This window comes from Filicampus tigris, chromosome 6 (assembly GCF_054856515.1).
Source record: "Filicampus tigris isolate MCC_2025a chromosome 6, RoL_Ftig_1.0, whole genome shotgun sequence".
NCBI classification, from domain to species: Eukaryota; Metazoa; Chordata; class Actinopteri; order Syngnathiformes; family Syngnathidae; genus Filicampus; species Filicampus tigris.
Window position 1 is genome coordinate 6,002,959 of NC_141222.1, and position 20,025 is coordinate 6,022,983.

The window sequence follows — 20,025 nt, forward strand, 5'->3', positions numbered from 1 at the left end:
CTGCACCCTAAATGAGTCCAACTGAGCCCATCCAACAATGACTTCCATCATTACAAGAAAGAGAGCAACTATCTTTTCTCTGTCTCACTTTCTTCCAAGTTGTCTTTCTGGCACCGGGTTCCGACTGTTTATGCCTTTACTCAGATTGCTGGCGGGATTGTCAGAGAAAAAGAAGGGTTTATTTTTCCATTCTTTTGTCTCTTTCTTTTCCCCCTCTGCAATCTCTTGCCTTCAGAAACCATTAACGCCCATTCAACAGCAACATCAAGGCCCAGCTTTGATGTCTATTCTGGCAACAGACTTCTTTCTTTCTGCGCTGCCTGCTGCTCTATCTCTGCCTCTCTCGCCTTCTCCCTATCCCCATTCATCCCTTCCTTTTCCCTTCTCACACTCTTTACGGTTACTGTACAATCAAATAATTAAATGGATTGTCGACAGTGATTTTACCTGGCAATTAAATATGCAAAGCGAGTCGACAGGCGCTGTATGAGAAGGCGATTAAACGGTGGCCCGCTGCAAATCTACAAAGGCTTCAGCAGCACAATAGGCAGCAGCCCCAGCCTGCCTCGTACACTAGCTTAGCCTGGGGAGTGACTGGTGCTGTTTTATGCTCACACAGCCATGTTTACAATAGCACCAACTATGGCATGCCAATTACTGCAATGCATGGAGAAATTAGTGCAACTGTGTGGATAAAAGGCAGGGCGAAGGTAGTGGCACAAGAGATGTGAGCCGTGCAGGGCAGAGATGACGAAATTACATGTTCCGCATTGATGAAAGGACCTGCGACAGAATTGTGCGCTTCAGATTGAAGTTGGAGTCAAAAGCATGGAATGGAAGTCAAGTTTTCATGAAAGCACATCCTGAATAGAATCTGCATGGCACCCCAACAAAGCACCTGGAATTCCACAGAAAGGCAGACACAGAAGGAAGGAGAAGTGGGAATGTGACAGTCAATGTCCATCTCTCAACACTTTGCTGAGGAAAAATGCAAGCAATTTTCCTGGATAGGTTTCCTTTCAAAGCCGGAGCCCCAAGAGGCTGTGAAAATAGAGTCGGTCGGGAGAGTGGTGGTGGAGGGGTGGAGGGTTACACCTGCCCCATTCCAGACAGTTCAACAGCAACTAGCTGCTCGAGTCTGATTAAACCCTCCCCATTGTGCTGATAAATCCATGCACAAATTGATTTTCGGGTTGCGCGGGTATGTAATACACCGATTATGTGTCGGGGTTTCACCGTTCCGTGCCTTTGATGAAGAGTCTGGGAAATTAATGTGCTATTTGCGGTGTTAAAAAGACAAACTTGAAAGGAAATGCTGCAGTAAAATTATGTTTGAGGCAAAATTCAAAGTGGATGTGCTTTATGAAAAAGAAATACCTTTTGTGCCAAATTGCTAGGAACAACTTGCTTATAAGGTGGGAAGAAATGCAAAATAATTTTTGCTGCGAGTGAAAGCTTTTCACTAATGACTGCTGTTATCTACCTCTGCTTTTTCTCACTTGCAATTCTTTATATATGACCTCAATTTGATTTAAGCAGCATAAGTGACTCCCAAACACTGAATTAGATTTTCTGGTATTAAATGCCCCCTTCTGCTAAAGGAAAACAAGATAATTGAGGCAAGCATGGCTAAGCTCTGTGCTTGGTGCTTCATTAATTTTTGTGTTGACTCTCAGAGAAGCGTTGCTCCTTATTGCTCTTTAATAGGACCAATTAGCCCAGTGCCCCAATTTCCATGCCTAATGTCTCCCATTTAAGCGCTGAATAAAGAATTCACCAATTGAACCACAGAGGCTGCAATGCATCAAAGGGTCGCATACTTCTGGTAGTTTCTGCTAACCTCGTGAAACTCATGCACTCATCAATTGTTTTTCCAGCAATGAGTCACATTCTACATTCGGTTTTCAGTCTTTGTCTTAAAATCCTGACTGGTGACTGGAATTTATGGAGCTGAGTCTTTAAATCTGAGATTTGGTTCCGTCATTTCCCCGTTTTGCCTCTGCCTTGTTTTGTGTCTTCTCAGCATTGCTGTCACGCCTTAACAATGACACCAGCATAGCACTTTCTTTGTTACTGAGAAAGACAAAACTGTTTCACAGAATGCAAGTAGCTATCATGAAGAATTACCTGAACTACACTTTGATAATATTCATCAGTGTACATCTCTTACTTTCCAATTGGGACTCTAAGATGGTGTACTCTGCATACCCCAGTCCTTCTTATGATCTTTTCTTATTTATCACAATGTATGTTTACTTAGGTCACGGTAAAAGAAAAATTACATGGAATACTTTTATAAAGCCAATTTCAACAATATCCACACCAATATAAACAACAATCCCTGACTAGCACATGCTATTTGTTTTGGAAAATATTAAGAGTTCAAACGCAATAGCAGAAATATCATTTTTTTGGGGTGAATTGAGTTTTGTTTTTCTTAATTTATGGTTCCGTGTTAAATATATGTTTTTTATTTCATGAAGTTGATTAATATGTACTACTCAAGTAAGAGGCTAATTTGGCTGGAAAAGCGAACTTCTTTAAAAAATTGTACATATACATATATATATATATATATATATATATATATATATATTTTTTTTTTTCAGCTTCCACTTTAAAATGTGCAGTTTATCACACAGCACAATATATATATATATATATATATATATATATGGGGATCGAACCCACGACCTCCGCACTCCACATAAGCACAGGTAAAACACGCAAGCCCCGATTTGAACACCAAAACCTCACAGCTTTGACCACTTGTCCCCTGTGCTGCCATGCAAGTGTCTATTTCTGAAAACAATGAAAATATACATGAGAGCTACTTTATGAGTGGGTTTGTGTGTGTGCTACTGATTGTAAAACTTTCAGACATATTGGTAGCCAAATCAATCACAAAAACCGCTTGTTGTTAGCCAGAAAACACTTAGTGTCCTATTAAATTAATCAAGCGGTAATAAAAAGAAATAATGAATTCTCTTCAGCTATAATTGGACAAATACACAACAAACTAGCTACAGCTAGCATCATCTACAAACACTGTCATTACAAACAGTTGTGTTTGACACTGTCAGAAAGGTATTCATTCAACAAAGTTTATAGTAGTGGTGTACTTCACAGTGGTGTCAGAAAAAGTCAGTTTCTGGTTTGACCACCAGAGCAACACATTTCCTTCGCAAGAAATTGATGAAGTTATGGATTGTGGAATGCTAGTCCACTCCTCTTCACTGGCTTAATGCTTGTTCGAAGTTGCTTACTGTCTCCTGCGTGCTGATCCAGAGCATCCCAAACATGCAAAATGGGTGACAGTATGCTGTCAATGTAAGAAAGTGGGTTGTTTTCAGCTTCCACTTTAAAATGTGCAGTTTATCACACAGCACAATGCCACAAACATCAGAAGTTTTTTGAGGGAGCGTGCAATCGGCATGCTGACTGCAGCAAAGTGACCGACCGGCTGTTGCCAGAATTGAATGTTAATTTTTCTCCCACAAGGCATCTTCAAAGGCGTTTCAGAGAATATGGCCATACATTTAACCTGGCTCACAATCAAAGACCACGTGCAACCATACTATCCCAGGTCCTCCACATCAGCCTCTTCACCTTCAAGATTGTCTGAGACCAACGACCTTTTATGCCTTAATAATTTAATCATAGCGACAAATTGTTAGAAACCGTATCAGGGACGCTCATTGGAAGGTTCGTCATCCTCTTTCTGTTCTCGACCTCAGTGCAGTTCATCATGGTAATCCGACTTGAGTGGGCCATTCGATGGCGTCTCTTACTTTGGAAAGGTGCTCACTTCACTGTACAGGGCAGATAGCAGAGAGTGTGTATGGGGTCCTGTGGGGTGAGCGGCAACCATGTTCTGGACAATGAACATGGGCGCATTTTATTGTCTGCATTTTGAATGCTGAGATGCCATGACAAGATGCTGCGCCCCAATGTTGAGCCGTTCATCTATGTTGCAGCATGATAATGCAGAGCTGTGGTTGTGTGGAGATCCATTTCCATTTGTATGGCTATTTTTCCCTCCATCTCTTTCCTTCCACAGGGTTTGCCACCCCATGGTTTTCAGCACACTGATGATGGGGGTTGAACTTGCAACTTGAGAAAATCCTCAACTTTTCAGCTTGACACAAATAGTTATCATGAGTCTACCTTCATAAAATGAATTCATTTATGAAATGTATTATGCAATTATTTATGTAAAATTGATGAGTTCTCCCATGTTTTATGTTACAATTTGTATTTATCCCTTTCCTGAAGGTCCCATCAACTACTAAAGGTCATACTGCTAATACGTATTTATTTTCTGCTCTCCTGATTTTCATGGCTGCAAGAGCCAGACTTTGAAAACATATTCCCTACCCTGTCTGGCAAGCGATTTCAAATCAATTCTGTTCATTAAAAAAATTGCTACATGTCAATAAAACATACAAATAAACTTCTGATGGGTGTTCAAGCAGGAACTCAACATAATGTGAAAATAAAAGTTAACCGTGGAAGAAAATCAACAAGTACAGACTTCATTTGAAAAATATAAAACTTTAATAAAGGCTACATCTCTCAATAATTACAATAATTATAGGTCCATGTAAATCTTTAAATGAAACTCTTTATATAATGTATAATTTACAGTTTTGATAGAATGAAAAAAAAGGCTGTGGTGTAAAAAAACAAACAAACACGATTACATGATATCATTAAAAGCATAAAAATATCTTTTCAACACAAAAACCCTTCTGAAAACCGAGGGATATATATTAAAACCCTGAAACAGGGTAGCACATGGTATGGCATTCATTTAGGCACAGGCGCTGTACTCCTAAAACACCAGCAATAGTGTGTTCTTATAAGTGTTGTTTTTGAGCATATACTCCTGATGTGCAACACGTGTGTCAATATCCATACTTTCCAATGCATAATTACAATGTGTACAGGAGTTCTGTTAAATACGAAATCACTATAGTAACATTCAAAGGATATCAGAGCCGTTGTTCTTCATTTTTCAGTCTTTTCCCCCCTCAAACTTGTTCTTGTTAGCTCAAATCATTTTGGTGTGTGAGCAGTACATAAGACCATTATTAGATGGCTCTCTGCTTTGTGTGTACCCCCCACCCCACGCAAAGCCTGGTTTACAAACAAAGGCACAACACAAAAATCAGCCAAAAGACACAAAAAGTGAGCTCCGGCAAAGGGGGAGGGAACACTCGAGTGACTAAACTAGCCTTTCAAACTTTCAGCAGCATATGAGACTGGGATTGACCAGAAGCCTCGACCAAGACCACAGAAGGATGGCAATTTGGATCAGAGGGGGTAGCAAGGCGATTGGGAGGTGCTAGGCCAGTGTCACATCCTTTGTGTAGAGTAACATTAAACAAAACAAAATACTAAACAATTTCACCACAGTATTCTCCCAACATTCAAAGCAGCTTGCCTTTAGGCCGGAAATCGGGAGAGGGCAAGAACAAGGTTGGGAGGGGTACTTTTTTTTTTCAATAAATATTCAATACAAACCTTCAACTTGTGACACAATGCATCTACATACAATACATGTATATATACATAGAAGCAAGTTATGTATATGTACATGTATAAACACTTTTGTAACTATGTAGTACGCTGAAGCATAGGCTGGCTGGCGTGCTGCGTCTCCAGCCCTCCTGCTAGTCCGTTGCACTTGACCCGCGTGTCAGTGTAAACGCACAACAGTCTCTCAATACGCATCACAACAGTGGTTATAGATTCAAGAAGTGGCAAGGGGTCCCCCCCTTACGTTGGTCTTTTAAAGTTTCTCGTGTCGTTCCCTTGTGTTTCTAAGGCTGGTTGGTTGAGAAAATCAGGGAGGGACAGCCCCTCCTCTGGATTAGGCATACTTCATTGGCTCGTCTTCCTTCAATCACTCCTTGTGCTGGATATATTAACTCTCTTTTGTGTGTGTGTGTGTGTGTGTGTGGTTTTTTTTAGCTTAGTATTAGTCATTTCTAGAAATCAAGTTCATTACAGACTCTCTTCCTCAAGTTTTCCTGGACTTTAGCTTTTGGTTTAAAGGATGTTGCAAGTGTTTTTAGTCCATCCTCTCCACCTTGCCCAGGATCTTGCCATCGTACATGGGCAAAACCGAAGCGTCCTCCCACACCTCCTCGAATACGGCACCACACTCAAACTCATCGCTGGCCTTCTTAAAGTAGTACCTGTCAAGGAGACAAAAAGAAAGCATGACAAACTGCACTGTGTTTTTGGGGGTTGAAAGACAGAATAAACAAAATCTGACTTAGTTTGAAAAGATGCCTTCGCATCGACTTCCATTTAGACACTGCTGCTAAATTCTCTTTCGTCCAAATCAAACGCCAACAGACAGACACACACAGCGCCAGAAACGGATGGAGCTCAAAGCAACTTAGTCATCGCTTTCATGGCATACTGCACACTTCAAAGGCAGAGAGTGACTCCACCTCACACCACTGCACAAACACAGCTCAACCCCCCTATTTAAACACAATCCAAGCTGTGTGTGTGTGTCCGTGCGTGGTTCCGTTCATCCACTTGTTCGTCATGACTGCTGGCCATTCAACAGATGCCTATCTTTTTGCAACCTATTATTAAAGTTGAAGGGTTAATTAGAAGATGTCTTAAGTACACCCCCCCATCACCCCCTCCAACTATTTTGGTTTGTAATTGGACTTGCTGTCAAATGTAGGCCTTTTCTGTCACATAAGTTGACATTTCAGGTGCCTCTGAGTCTGCATAAGCACACTCATGAGCACATATGATCCCCATGTTTCTCCCTTACACACACAAACACACTCGGAAGCGTACCAATCACCAGCAAAAAAAAAATAAAGAAAATAGGGAAAAGGCAGGAGGGGAAAAGGGTAGAAAGGCTGGGGATGTGGAGTGGAGGCTGTGCTGTGCTGTCCTGTCCTGTACTGTCCTGTCCTGTCCTGCGTGAGTGAGAGCAATACAGTGGTACCTCTACTTACGAAATGAATCGGTTCTGGACTACATTTCTTAAGTAGAAAATGTTGTAAGTAGAGACGCGTTTTCCATGTAAATGCCCTAATCCGTTCCAAGCCCCCCAATATTGAGACATAAATGTTTTATAAAGCATAAAAATGCAAGAAAACATGTAACAAATACATCTTACAATTACCTTATTTCACAATAAATGAGAGTTGTGCATTATGTAAAAAAACAAAGAATAGAGTAAGGAATAAGAATGATGGTCGTTTACCTTTAAATTTTTGTCCTCATCGCTTTTTGCCCTCTTTGGTTCATGTTCTCTCTCAGAAGTGGTTTTTGCCTGGCGTTTTGTAAAGAACTGATTTAATAACGTGGCGACGGTCGATACATTACGGTCATATTCTTTGGCGAGATCAACCAAACGCATCCCCTTTTCATACTTTTTTATTGTCTCTCGGAACACCTCATGGCCCGAGAGGCGAATGACGAGGACGCTGCATAGACATCTATCTACTTGTCTATCTGCACACATAGACACATACGGTAGAGGTCCCGCTTAGCCAATGGGATGCCAGGAAGATGCTAGGCTAGCCAATGGCATAGCAGCTATGAGTATGTTGCGTTCAGTAAACTCTGGAGCTGCGAGTCGCAGCCCATACTTTTACCTTTCGTATCCTGAAATTTCTTTCGTAGCTAGAGGCAATATTTTCCTGTTGAAGCGTTTCGTAACTTGAAAATTTCCTATGAAGAGACGTTCGTAAGTAGAGGTACCACTGTAAATTGTATTTGGGCAGAACCCAAGGAGCTTTGCTCAAGGAGCTGGGAGGTGTCTCTTGAAGGTCACAGGTCACCGCGCTATCCCACTCTTCTTCTCTCAAGCTGAGATAACTCCCAGGGTTAGTTTGCTCCCAGTGATTGTGAAGCAAAGGCTCCTAATGATTTCTCTTTTTTACTTTCAAGCCAGACTCAGATCAGCAGGAGGGGATTTAATGATAAGCTTTGTAAAGGGTTGGGGGGGTCGGGGGGGTAGTAATTTTTATTCTATTTTACATGTGCCATTATTCACAGTACGAAATAATAAGTAAAGGCTCTGTATTTTATTAGCCAATTTTCACACTTACAATTCAAAGATGTAAAGTAAAGATATTTTACTAGTGAATTTTCATCTGAATCGTTGAACACCACATGTACATGGGTGAGGGGCATCCAAAAACTAAAGGGGGGGTATGAGCACAGCTACAGGGCGACTGGTATGAAAGTTGGGATGGTTTCGTTATATGACATTTCCTCTTTTTTTAGGCTTCGCACACACTCTTCATTAGTAAAAGAATGTGCCGTCTCTACAATGGCTAGATTTAACATGCTACATTCTCACAATTGCCTTAAAGTCATCACTTTGTGTCAGTGCACATGAGAGACAGACGAAGCCTTTCCATTGGAACATGTTTTATGTGGTCGATTTTTTTCTCTCCCTGCAACATCTGGCACCAATATTGTCTGGCAGGGCTGCCGCATACTGTTCTCTGCTGTACCATTGCCATGTCCAAATTAACCAACTCCACACATTGTGCTGCCATTGAAGCCAAACTCTTCATGTCCGCCTCCCTCTTCTTTGCTCTTGCTAAAAGAGTTTTGGGTTAGCAGGGGTGCAAGGACTTACTTCTCTCTCCTAACAAACAGATGTGTCGGTAACCTCATGTAGGCGGCACAGGAAGCTTTTTCATGTATGTACACAGACAGTAGTAACTACTGATACATTACACGTTTCTAAATATTTTTCGTTGGCTGGCCACCAAATTTAATTAAAGGGTCAAATGCATATTTCATTTAAAGAATTTCTTTATCTGTCGTTGGTCGGGATCTACAGAGGAAGATGGTTGCAACATTTGATTTTAATGCCTGATGCAATAATGGGGAAGAGGAATTTGAAGGCCTCTCAGTCTTTGTGCACAAAATAAAATGGATCAGGCTTCAAAGCCATTTTATTAAGGCTGCCTTACCATGGAAATCAGTAACAGATGTGCAAACAAAATTGCTATAGAACCTCCCTCCCCCTTCAGTGGATCAGCCCAGTTTCTTTCAACTCAAAAGCTGCAGTACTTCACACTCTGTTCTTAGCTTATGAGCGAGCATATGACCAGCAACAATCAATGCTAAAGTGGCTTTACAGCATGCTTCCAGTGACGCAGTTCTGCCTTTTTGCTCTCAATTGGCACACTTTGAAAATGCGCCACAGCAGTGTAAAGCCAAAAGAATCCATAGAATCCGATTGGAATCAGGCCTATGCCAAATGTGAACAAAAATCTCATGTATCGAGTATCTAATATCTATTTTAAACTGCAGTGAAAGTGCAGCCCATTAAATATGGTCCACTAGAGGTGTCCACCATTAAATAAGGAAAACGATTGAGGCTAGTGGCATACTGTTAAGATTACCCTCCTTTAAACTAGATGGGGGGGAATCAGTTCAGGTCAAATAAGATTATATAATATATACCATTTTATTATTTTTTGCATTATGGTTTACTTCAACGTTGTCACTGCCCATATTTGGCTCTCGCTTAGTAATGTGGAGATATGCGCAATTTGGGCATCTGCTTATATGAGGTTGTTTCATCTGTTCCTTGAATGTTAACTGTGATAACGGAGTATGTGTCACTGGAAATACATATCTAAATAGACGCTCCCCCAAAAATGTGAAACAGTACATGTAGTTGGGTACTTGGACCTGCAGTGAAAATTCATCCTAAAAGTCATTTACTTTGGAGGATTGTGAAGGCATATGTGAATGAGCATGATCATGCACAGTGCTAGTGCAAAGTGTGAACATGCTTATGCGGTGTATTTACCGGTAGTTGCCTTTCTTGCTAAGCTGCTCTTTAAAGTGTCCCAAGGTGAGGCAGTGGGTCTTCATCACACTCCGGTAAGGAATTTCCTCACCACAGAAGAAGTAGGTGACCATTAGTTCATTAGACCTGTGTCGAAAAATAAGGCATGCTTTAAACATCTGTCCTTTTGATGACATTTATTCTGAGTAAAAGAGGGCATACCAAAGTTCTACACATTAACTCATTCACTGCCGGAAATTTTCAGACCCTCTTTTACCCTAACCTTTGAGAAAAATGTTTGAAAAGTATAAATAACTTTCTGCGATGGAATGGCTGGACTGTGAAAAGACAAATAAATTCATCAATGGCAGTGAATGAGTTCAATGGGCAATTGAACATACAGTATCTTTGTTCACTCCCAGTCATGAATGTGAGAAGGATAAGTTCGATGGTTGGATAACATTCGATATTCCAGCATGTTTCATCTCAAATGATGAAAAAGAAAAGAAAAGGCGGGTGTTCAGTGCCTTAATCATTGCTGGCTGTCTTACATGAGAACAAGCAAGTTGTAAAATTTCACAAACAATGACTGTCATTTGCATAATGTGCTCTGACCACAAGTGCACTCCAACTGCTTATCTCTTCAACTTTTTCCAAAAGAGTGTTTTTTTTTTTTATAGTGTACTATGGCTTCAAATTTGGGAGCAATGTGTCTTCTCTGGTCACAGTAAATTTGTCAAGTTCTTCGTCCTGAACGACACACACGTAACTAACGTCCACCATTCATGAACAACACAAGCGCATATCCTCTATTTAAAAAAAGACAATGTGGCCTTTACATGGTCATGACATATGGTTTTCTTGCACTTCAAGAGACATTTTTGTGCTGCCTCTCCAAAACGCAGTCGTTGTATGAACAAACAGGCAAACATACACAGTTCTTATCAGTTCCTATGAAAAACAATCTCTTGTAAATGGTCCCCGAGAGGCTGACAATAAAGACTTTTAGAAAGTAGTGATGCTTGAGTGAAAAAATGCAAATGAGGAGTACAAATATGGAACTAAGGAGTGAAATACTTAAAGCGAGTATGAGACAACCCAAGATTGAAATCCTTACTCGTCTGTTGGTAGTCCAGAAGTGGCTAAAGAGCTGCCTGCAGCAGGGAAGGCTGTGGCTGGATGGCTCTGGTCTCTGAGGCTGATGGACGCTGTCGAATGCCTTTTAAAGTCAGTCAGACAAAATGGTCATGAGTCAAATGGTCATTTGTTCAATGACAAATTGGTGGACACCATTTCGAATCAGATTTAGGAAAAGCGTGAGTTTCTATCATGTCATATCTGAGTCTTGACGTGGTCCTACCTCGGTTTTGGTGGCTTGGAGACCTCCTCCAGTCTACGGCAGGCCTCTTCAAGCTGTGCGAGAGTGTTGGGTGGGGGCAGCGGTGGCATGGCTGGGTCCTGTATAAACGGATGCCCAGGGTGGTGCCCACGAAGGTTAATCCCAGAACCAATGCCACCCCCACCCCATAAGGAGTTGGTTCGAGCAGGCAGGGTCTTGAAGTCAAGGGGGTTGGGCTTCTTAAGGCCGGGATAGCTGTTTGAAAAAAAGTCCAACCTGAGTATGAACTCAAGATAGTAATGTTCTGTAGAGGCCGAAGTGGTTTGACAGACACTTACCTGTGAGGCTTGTGTTTGCCCTGTCTCTCACTCTCCAGAATCCACTGCCAAACATTCTGAGAACGGTCAGTGGTATCAAGAGGAAGGCATGGTGACGACAAACCCTCATCGGAGGATCGGACTTGCCGTCTTGACAAAGTGCTGCAGCGACTAGAGGAAGATAGAGGTGCGTCAAGAAAGAGCTTATCCCAAAGGATACATCTGAAGTTAGCTAGGTCCATCCGGTGCAATACAATGCTAACAGTAAGTGACAACGGGTTCGCGTCGACAGTACTCACACAGGGCTAACGTCAGAGTAATTGGCGCCTCCTGGAGGGCAGAGGCACTGCACACGCTGAGCTGCCTCAACCTCAATCTGCTCCTTAGTCTTGTGGCCAGCATGATGATGGTGGATATAGAGGTGATGGGTGTGTTTTGTGCACTGCCGGCCTGACATGAGAGCTTTGGCTGAGCCAGGATAAGCACCAAAGAAGGATCCGTGGCCTGAAGATACCAAGGCACCTGTCCGTTCTGGGGAGTGTGAGCGCGGTGAGTGCCGAACCACACCGGGTGACTGGCAGCCAGGCGTCTTCAGGACCCGTGAGAGATGATCATCGAGGATCGCTTGGGGGTCCTCCTCACATTGGCTACCAGATGGAAGGAGGGGGTGATGGAGGGAGGTGTTGCTGGTGAGATCTGTGCTTTCCTCTTTTTCCTCCTCCTAGGCAGGCAAAGAAGAAAAAGAACAATCAGGGATTCAAAGAAACATCTATAAATAGTCGCACATGGGAAATGCAACAAGCTGAAGAATTTATGTTTCGACTTACACCAACTTATATCTCTCATCCTAAGAAGTCAGTTAGAGTCAAAGCCAGCGTAACGTGATTTGAATTTCCTTTTTGCCACACTGTTATCATCGCAAACAGGCTTTGGTTGTGCTTCATCTATAATGCAGTGTGCCTATGCATAACAAAGAGACTGGCACTTACACATTTTCCGCAAACGTGCCACTAGAGACTAGCTAAGTGCTAACTTTTTGAAGAAACTTCCAAGAGTATTGAGAAACATAACTTTTAAAGTTCCACTGGATGAATTACTGGAGGACAGAGTGGAAAAGGGAAAAAGTAGACAGACTTTTAAATCTCTTGGCTTCATCCCTGTTCTTCGACACACCAAATCTGGCATAACGGCTCTTGTATGTTAAGCACTACTGTCATGCTGACTTAATAGTAGGGATGTAACGGTTTACGGTTTCCAGATAAACTTTGATAACATTTAAGACACATAGTATTACTGTTTCAAATTGTAATCATTACTCCCAAATTTAGCATCGTGCATTTCTCTCTTTCTTGTGCGACAAAAGCAGAAAAGCAAGTAATGGTAAAAGATGACGATAAAGGAGAGGGTGAGACAGCAAAGAAGGTATCCGACGAATAAAGATTTGGGCACAAGAGTGGCCGTATTTCAGTTTTTAATAACACTGCAGATGGAAAATTACCTAATAAAAGATGATTGACCTGGATGTAAAGAATGCTTTGATATTGTTTTGTATTCACAATAAAATTGAAATGCTTTGAGTGGTCATTGAGTTTGGTGAAATAATCGTGACATAATATGCAATCATCATACTTTCAAGTTTCCTCTACCTCTTGGATCTGCTGTAGCCTCTCCGCCAAAGAGCTCATAGTGTCTTGCTCTCGCTTCAGCTTTTCAAGCCGCGTTATGAGTTGGGCAGCAAATGACGCAGGCTCAACAGGGGTCATCTCTTTCGGCAGACGTTGCGTCCTCTGCGGGGTAAACAGCACAGTGGGAAGGACACTTTAATGTGAGGTGGCGTAACTGTGAAGTGTTCCCGACAGATGCAATATGGCACATTAATCCGCTGCCCTTGTCCTAATCCAGTCTTGTTCCAAAAATCCTGCAACTAGTCCAAAACACATGATCTAGATGCCCTTGTCCTCGCTAACCTGAACCTTCTTTACTGCCCATCACACCCCTGATCTCCCCATGGCCGGTGCCCTTGGCAGTGCCAGGCTGCTGGGTAGCAGTTGCTTGGTTGCTTGGAGGGGAGGCCCCCTGCCTGCACCCTCTATAGCCCAACCAAGGCATCAGTGAGGCACCGTCTGAAGTCAGCACACTTCAAAGGGCCCTTGTCAAACATCAAACGCACACTAGGGGTGGGAGGGACACACAGCTTTAAACCTCCGTATAAAAGCCAGATATTGACGGAAAAGAGGGCGCGAGTAAAGAAGGGAGAAAAATGAGAGAAGCAGGACAAAATTAACAGCAGGAAAATAATAAGGACTGAGATGTGCAATGGGAAGGTGGCAGTGGTGACAGAAAGGAGTAGCACAAAGCCAAGGAGACGACTGACGAGTCAAATAGCAGGAAGATCTAAGACAAAGTAGTAAATCATTTCCCGGTTGCATGCAGGGCAGCTCAAAGATACTCGAGTCGCATTATCCTACTTTAAATATATTGTATGTACCCTTCTTTTTCTGTTATTTGGAGCACTGGCTTTCTTGATTTTGCCTTTTTTTTTTGTTGCTTCTCTCATCTCTTTGTATACACGATGAAGGGATAAGAAGAAAGGCGAGTGAAGCTGCTGGCAAAGGAGTGCCAGCCCTACATGGGGCCCCCCCTGCCTAGGGCTGCTACATCATGGGAGTCAGAGCCATCTCCAAATCAGGAGGGAAACATTAAAAGACTGCAAGTGGGAAAGAGAAAAAAAAGACACGGAAACAGCAAAGTGAGGAGGAGGGGGAAAATGAGGACCAAACAGCACTAAAAATGCATGCACAGAAAGCACACAACCCGTCCACTACATTTAGCTATTCTTACTTTTGATTCAAACAGATCCCCATCTGAAAAGAACAGCGGTTTTGACCCTCCCCTAGGACTCAGTCAGGTTCAATCAACACAGTCAAGATGTCCCGTATTTACAAGCCTAAATGGGTGGCTTGTGGGTATTTGTGATTTCCGGGACAAAGGTTTGGGCTTCATGTGACAGTGCTCAGGTGGCGGCGAACTGGCCTTGCATCAACATCTATGACCATTTTTTGTTGCATTGCAGGACAGAAACGATACTATATGTCCAACACATTAAAATAAGGAAGTGTACACCACATTACAAAAGAATATATTTTTTTGAAAGACTTACTGGAAAGTGAGGAAGTGTAATCTGGCCATTGATCTTGACACTGCGATTCATCTCCCGTTGGAGATGCTTCTTGGGGGCCAGCTTATAAGGAGGGATTCCATCTCTGTAAAGGTTAAATAAATAAATAACAGTCACAGTCCATTTCAAATTAAATAAACCCAATTTATCGGATTCTGTGTTACAGACATGCTGATCCCGCTCCTTTTTTGCCAACTGCTGGTACTTTAGGACCATTTGCCAATGTTTGTTGTGAAAAAAAAAAAAAGAAAAACAGCTGGGAAGCTGTTGATCAGCAAAGTGACTAACACAACATCCCCCAATGGCATACCACTATTCACACTACAGAAAAGTCAACAGGCCTTACATCTTTTGAAGCCAAGGCAACAAAAACGCACATCACAAAACCCAGCAGAACAATGGGTGAGATATGCTAAACACCCTCCTGTGGACTTCAAAAGAGCCCCCCTGATAAGATTAGTCCTTGTCAACTTTGACAGCACTTCTTAATAAAGCTGACTACGATGCAATAGCTGGCCAGGACATTTTGTTTTTTGTATCAATGACAGCGCATGTCATTAGGAAGACATTCTAGGCTGCTGACAATCAAGCAATTATTATGGGAATTTTATTTTCTCCGTCTTGCTAGCCTTTTTGAGTCAGTTGCCACTTAAGCCGAGCCAATTATCTTGGCCGTTTTGGCCGCTCAGAAGTATCTGACCTAGCCCAAACGCTACTTTTCTGCTGCTGCTGCTTTGAAATCTCACACTCATACACATATGCACCCACTGCCATCTTCGTTTGCCACGCGCTTTGCTGTGAGCCTCTGATCTGAGCAACATCAAACGGCTGGTTTGTAAGATAAGGTAATGTTTGAAGTTGGTGCTGCAACATTCCCCAGCGTCCAAGTAAATCCATAAATAAGATATAAGCAAAAACTGAAGCCCCCGTCAAATCCCCAGCACCCCAAAATCCTCCTTCCTCTTGTTCTTATCTGGGAAATGAGATTCAAATTTGCACAGTGCCTTTTAAACACTAATCAAATTGTTCCCTCGAATGGGAGAGGAGAGAAGCTCTTTTTGTATTACTGGAATCCATTTGGGTGGAAAGACAAAAGAAGTGTAGTCAAGGACAGGAGCGACGTGTATGTCTGAGATACACATCTCTCCTGAGAACTACAAGAAGATTACATTTGACACACTACAATATTCAACAAACGGTAGGAAAAAACGATTATTGACATCATTATTATTAATAGTTCAGCCAAGCTGGCATTATTATACAGTACAATCCTTTAACGTGGAAGAGTGCCTGCCGCCCTAGCAAATCTGTTGTCTCTCCAACACCAATAAGTCAGGTAAAGTGAAACTAAAAAAGATGTGCTGTCAAGAACTCTACTCTTATCGACACAACATTGAGCAAACGGCCTACTCCCATTGTTTTTAATCAACACAAACTGTCTGCACACTGGAGATAGAATTTGGCAGCTCGATGCTTTGTGTAGGTTTTGGAAAAGAAAACAGACATACTATTTCATGGCTTCATGGGCCCTTACTTTATGGGGATCTCCTATTCAGTTGTGCAAGTCATTTTCAAAGCAGCCAGCCACCCTTTTATCCCCCTAAGCCCCCCTCACCCAACAATAGGCTGAAAGCGATTCAGTTAAGCCCTTTATACTCCACGCACTTTATTTTCTCACTCTCTTGCACTTTGAGCCCCACCACTGCCGCAACAGGCTCTGGAGGGTGGAAGAGAGACGCTGTGGAGGGCTGGGTCATGATGGAAGTGATTTTTGGGGGTGCACCAGTCTGGCCAGGGGGGAGTTCCTCTGTCCCAAGGTCTATCAATGAGTAACCCCTGTGAAAGCCTTGCAGACACATGATCTCAGCACGCCACAGAGGCCAGTGGCAGGAAACCGACCCACCATGTGAGTAAGCCTCCTTTCATTTGGTGCCAACATTTTTCAGTGAGTTTGTCTTGAGGCCCAAATGGCCATTTCCCTCCCCCTCTCCTTTAGCTCTTCAAAGAGAAGAGCGATTAGATAATATGAAGAAAAGAAAAAAAGCAGGACTGTTGTGGCAGAAGGGTAGGCGGGAGGGATGAATTTCACATTTGAGGAATGAAGCAACACCCCCACCCACATCAAGTCAATCTCATATTTTTCCCCCTAGTCTCCCACAAGTAATGCATCAGAAAATAAACTTCAAAAAGGTCTTTCGAAATAATGCCTTTCGCAGTTCTCACCCCGGAGGCCACGGCAACGCCACATTAATGGAATTACCTGTTTAACTACATTATTCGCAGGCTATTTTTTGCAGCGTGCTCCAGCTGCCAGCTACAAAGAAAAGCTGAGTCTGTTGATCTATAGGGCCAAATTTTATTCTTTTCACCCCTGGTTGTTTTTCTGGCAATGTGTTGAATATGTGTGTTCTAAACATATTTAGTTAATGGAAATAATAGCACCCAAAGAAATGTGACCAGTTAGTGGAAATGGAACTTAGACATTTGAAGTTACTACTTTTTTTTTTTTTTTTTTTTATCTCCCGAGGAGTGCATCTTGATAAAAACACTTACACACTACTGTCTGTCATTGACATTGAGTCATCAGTCGTGGCATCACTGGAGATCTCACTGTCATTGGCACTGGTGGCAGGAGCAAAGATGTAGCCAGAGTTGACAAAATATGGGCTGGCATTGTCTCCTCGGCGGTGTGCCCTGTGACCAAAAGGAGAATTGACATTTTAACGACATGTTTTTCAGCGGTGGAGTCTGTAAGAACATGTCACACGATTGATGTCTGCTTTTGATGCACATTCAGTCCAATTAAGAAGATAAACAGGACAACTTGAAGTTTGTTTTCACGATGTACTCAGTAGATTTCTGTAATATGAGTCATTACCACAACACCACATCAGAGATCCGTCTCTCTCTTTTCTTTCATGCCACCCCTTCCCTGCTCTCTCTCCCCCTTCTCGCATTTGCTCTCTCCATCTTCAGTGTGTGAATCGTCCCTTCGCCAAACTCCCTCGCTCTCCTTACTTAAGTCTTTCTGTTTGACTATCTACTCTCCTGCTGTGTTGCATTCCAGTTGTAGTGGTGAAGGGGGTGGATGAGGAAGAGAGAGGAAGAGGAGGTAGGGGGAACTTGAGCTTTTGCAAGGGTGGGGGAGAAGGGAAAGGGGGTAGGAGGGCCCCCTTTCTTTATGAGAATGCCTTCTGCTGGGAGTGCTGAGAGGAGAACCCCAGCATGACTAAAGCTGTAGGCCCCAAGCACAAACCTGACCTTTGGAAGGTCCGCGCAAAGAGTCAGGTATTTAGCACAGCTGGGCTTTCTGCACCCCCACTCTCTTTCTGCATCTCTTGTTGCTTCCACGATCCCCCTTACTGTCTTCACTTCCTCCACTCTTGTCTCTTCCTGCATAGCATACTTAAGACTCTGACAAGCCATTTATTTTCCAAACAGGAGAGATAAAAGTGTTGAATTGCAGTTGCACACAAAGTAGTGGCAGCAACTGTGTAACCGAACTGAGGATGTTTTTATCACTCTGGAGTTGCATATGGGAGATCTAAGAAGGAAAAAACACTCGAAGACAGAATCTGTGTGGTGCCAAAATTAGTTCCACATGTTTGAGATGGAAATGGGTTGACCTACAGACATGGTGAGGGCCACAGAAGGGGGGGGGGGGGTCTACGGGTGATGCAAGGGAGAAAAGGAGGCTTTCTGCTCATTTTTCACTAAAAACAAAACAAAATAATACACACCGAGAACCACTTTGTTTACTGGATTCTTAGTTTAAGAGAGACATGGACAGACAAATTAATAACTACATCTGCTTTAGCTTAACTGCAAGTTCTTTTGGTGATAGACATTTGATTATTACACGCGTTGCTTATGAAAGTCTAAACTGTTGAATTACACACACACAAAAACATACTGCTTAACTGAAAAACTTTTTTTTCATCATCTAACTGTAATAGTCTGGCACTAGGTGTGTGAAGTCATGCCTGCACAGGCGGAATGGTTTCAAAGCACAGGAAACTTGGAATAAGCCAGCAGAGAGTTTACCTGCAAGACACCATTTACTTAAAAGGAAGGCTCAGCTCCATTGATGTTTTGTAGCCAATACACCCCCGCCCTCTAACCCCTTAACTAACTGCAAGGCAGGAGGGCACAAACAAAGAATGTTATTCTGGGACCCTTTGATCTACTGTCTCTCCCCCCTGCTCTTGACAAGAACTGACATGAGTAAAGTATCCAATGAAAACTTCAACAAACATGCGCTGTGCAATAAGACACATCCTTGAGGAAACGCTGTTCCTACCTGCAACTGTTCTCCAGAATTTCAGCTGTTGTCCGGATGGTAGTGGTTGCCCTCAAGGATTTAGCTGAAAGTCCGATCACAGAACCTAAAGCCTTTGCCTTCAGGTCATGACAGCTCCACTCCTCTTCCTCCATAAGAGGTGGAAGATATCCACACATAAGCTTGAGGCTGCCGAGTGTGCCATGATTCGCGTAAGATGCGTTCTCACAGCCAGTGCGTACATACTCGCGGTATATGTCAGAGGTCAAAAACATCTGGTAAGCATTCTCTTCCATGTTGGACTGGATCTCTGTCTGTGCCTGGTCAAACATGGCAGAGTCTATCTGTTGCTTTTTAATACTATCCCTTATGTAGGTCTTGGTGGCGGGTTTGAGCTGCTTGGCAACGATGCTGTTGTTCTCAATGTACCGTTTGAAAATAACTTTGGCAACTCGCATTGTTTTGGTATCCTTTAAGTCCATTTGCCTGAAGCCGTTGCATGCGAACCAAAAGTCCAAAGTGTCCACGCAATTCTCCTGCTCCAAAAAGGTCCTAAAGAGGTGAGCACCATCTTGATCGCCAAGAAGAAAATGCAAAGACTTTGTCCACCGGATCAGCGGCGAGTCTGGGGACGCACTTCCCTCCGGCTCGCCCAATCCATCCTCGTTCCTCCTTGGAGTGGAGCCGGGGCGCGCGGCGGCAGTGGGGATATCTTTAACCTTATTTAGGGATTTCATTTTTCCAGACCGGCTGGGTATGTAGCATGATGACTCTCCCTCCTCTCCCGGTACCGGAGGACGAGGAGCATCTTCTCGGAAGCTACTGCTGATGTGCTCCGTAAGCGCCCTGCTCATGGCTCCAGCTCCACTTGCCTATGTGAGAGTGCAGTGGTGCTTCCACTGAGCTCCAGCCTAATCCTACTCACTCTCTAAAAGCAGCGGGGGAGCTTCTCAGCTCCTCTTCACTCTGAAACACACAAAGTATTGATCTGATCAAAGCCATATCCTGCTGAACTTCAAAGGAAGACATCAAGTAAACAGTCCCTCTTTCTTAAAAAGAAAACACCTCAATAGGTTCAAAAAATGAAAAGCTTTTTTCGTTTCATTTGTCTAT

General features: G+C 42.9%; 1 protein-coding gene across 5 annotated transcripts in view; it reads right to left on the reverse strand.

Moving 5' to 3' along the window:
• Positions 1-4,534: 4,534 nt before the first annotated feature.
• Positions 4,535-20,025, reverse strand: part of LOC147145561 (axin-2-like) — a 41,069-nt gene continuing 25,578 nt past the window's right edge. For all 5 annotated transcript variants that reach the window (XM_086033439.1, XM_086033438.1, XM_086033442.1 and 2 more), the window contains 10 exons: positions 18,934-19,878; positions 17,187-17,327; positions 14,616-14,718; positions 13,102-13,242; positions 11,755-12,176; positions 11,477-11,626; positions 11,160-11,393; positions 10,917-11,018; positions 9,821-9,946; positions 4,535-6,203 (listed from right to left, as the gene is read on the reverse strand). In XM_086033439.1, coding sequence (XP_085889565.1) covers positions 6,077-6,203; positions 9,821-9,946; positions 10,917-11,018; positions 11,160-11,393; positions 11,477-11,626; positions 11,755-12,176; positions 13,102-13,242; positions 14,616-14,718; positions 17,187-17,327; positions 18,934-19,766 — 2,379 coding nt within the window. In that variant the 5' untranslated portion in view covers positions 19,767-19,878 and the 3' untranslated portion in view covers positions 4,535-6,076. The remainder of the gene's footprint in view (positions 6,204-9,820; positions 9,947-10,916; positions 11,019-11,159; positions 11,394-11,476; positions 11,627-11,754; positions 12,177-13,101; positions 13,243-14,615; positions 14,719-17,186; positions 17,328-18,933; positions 19,879-20,025) is intronic.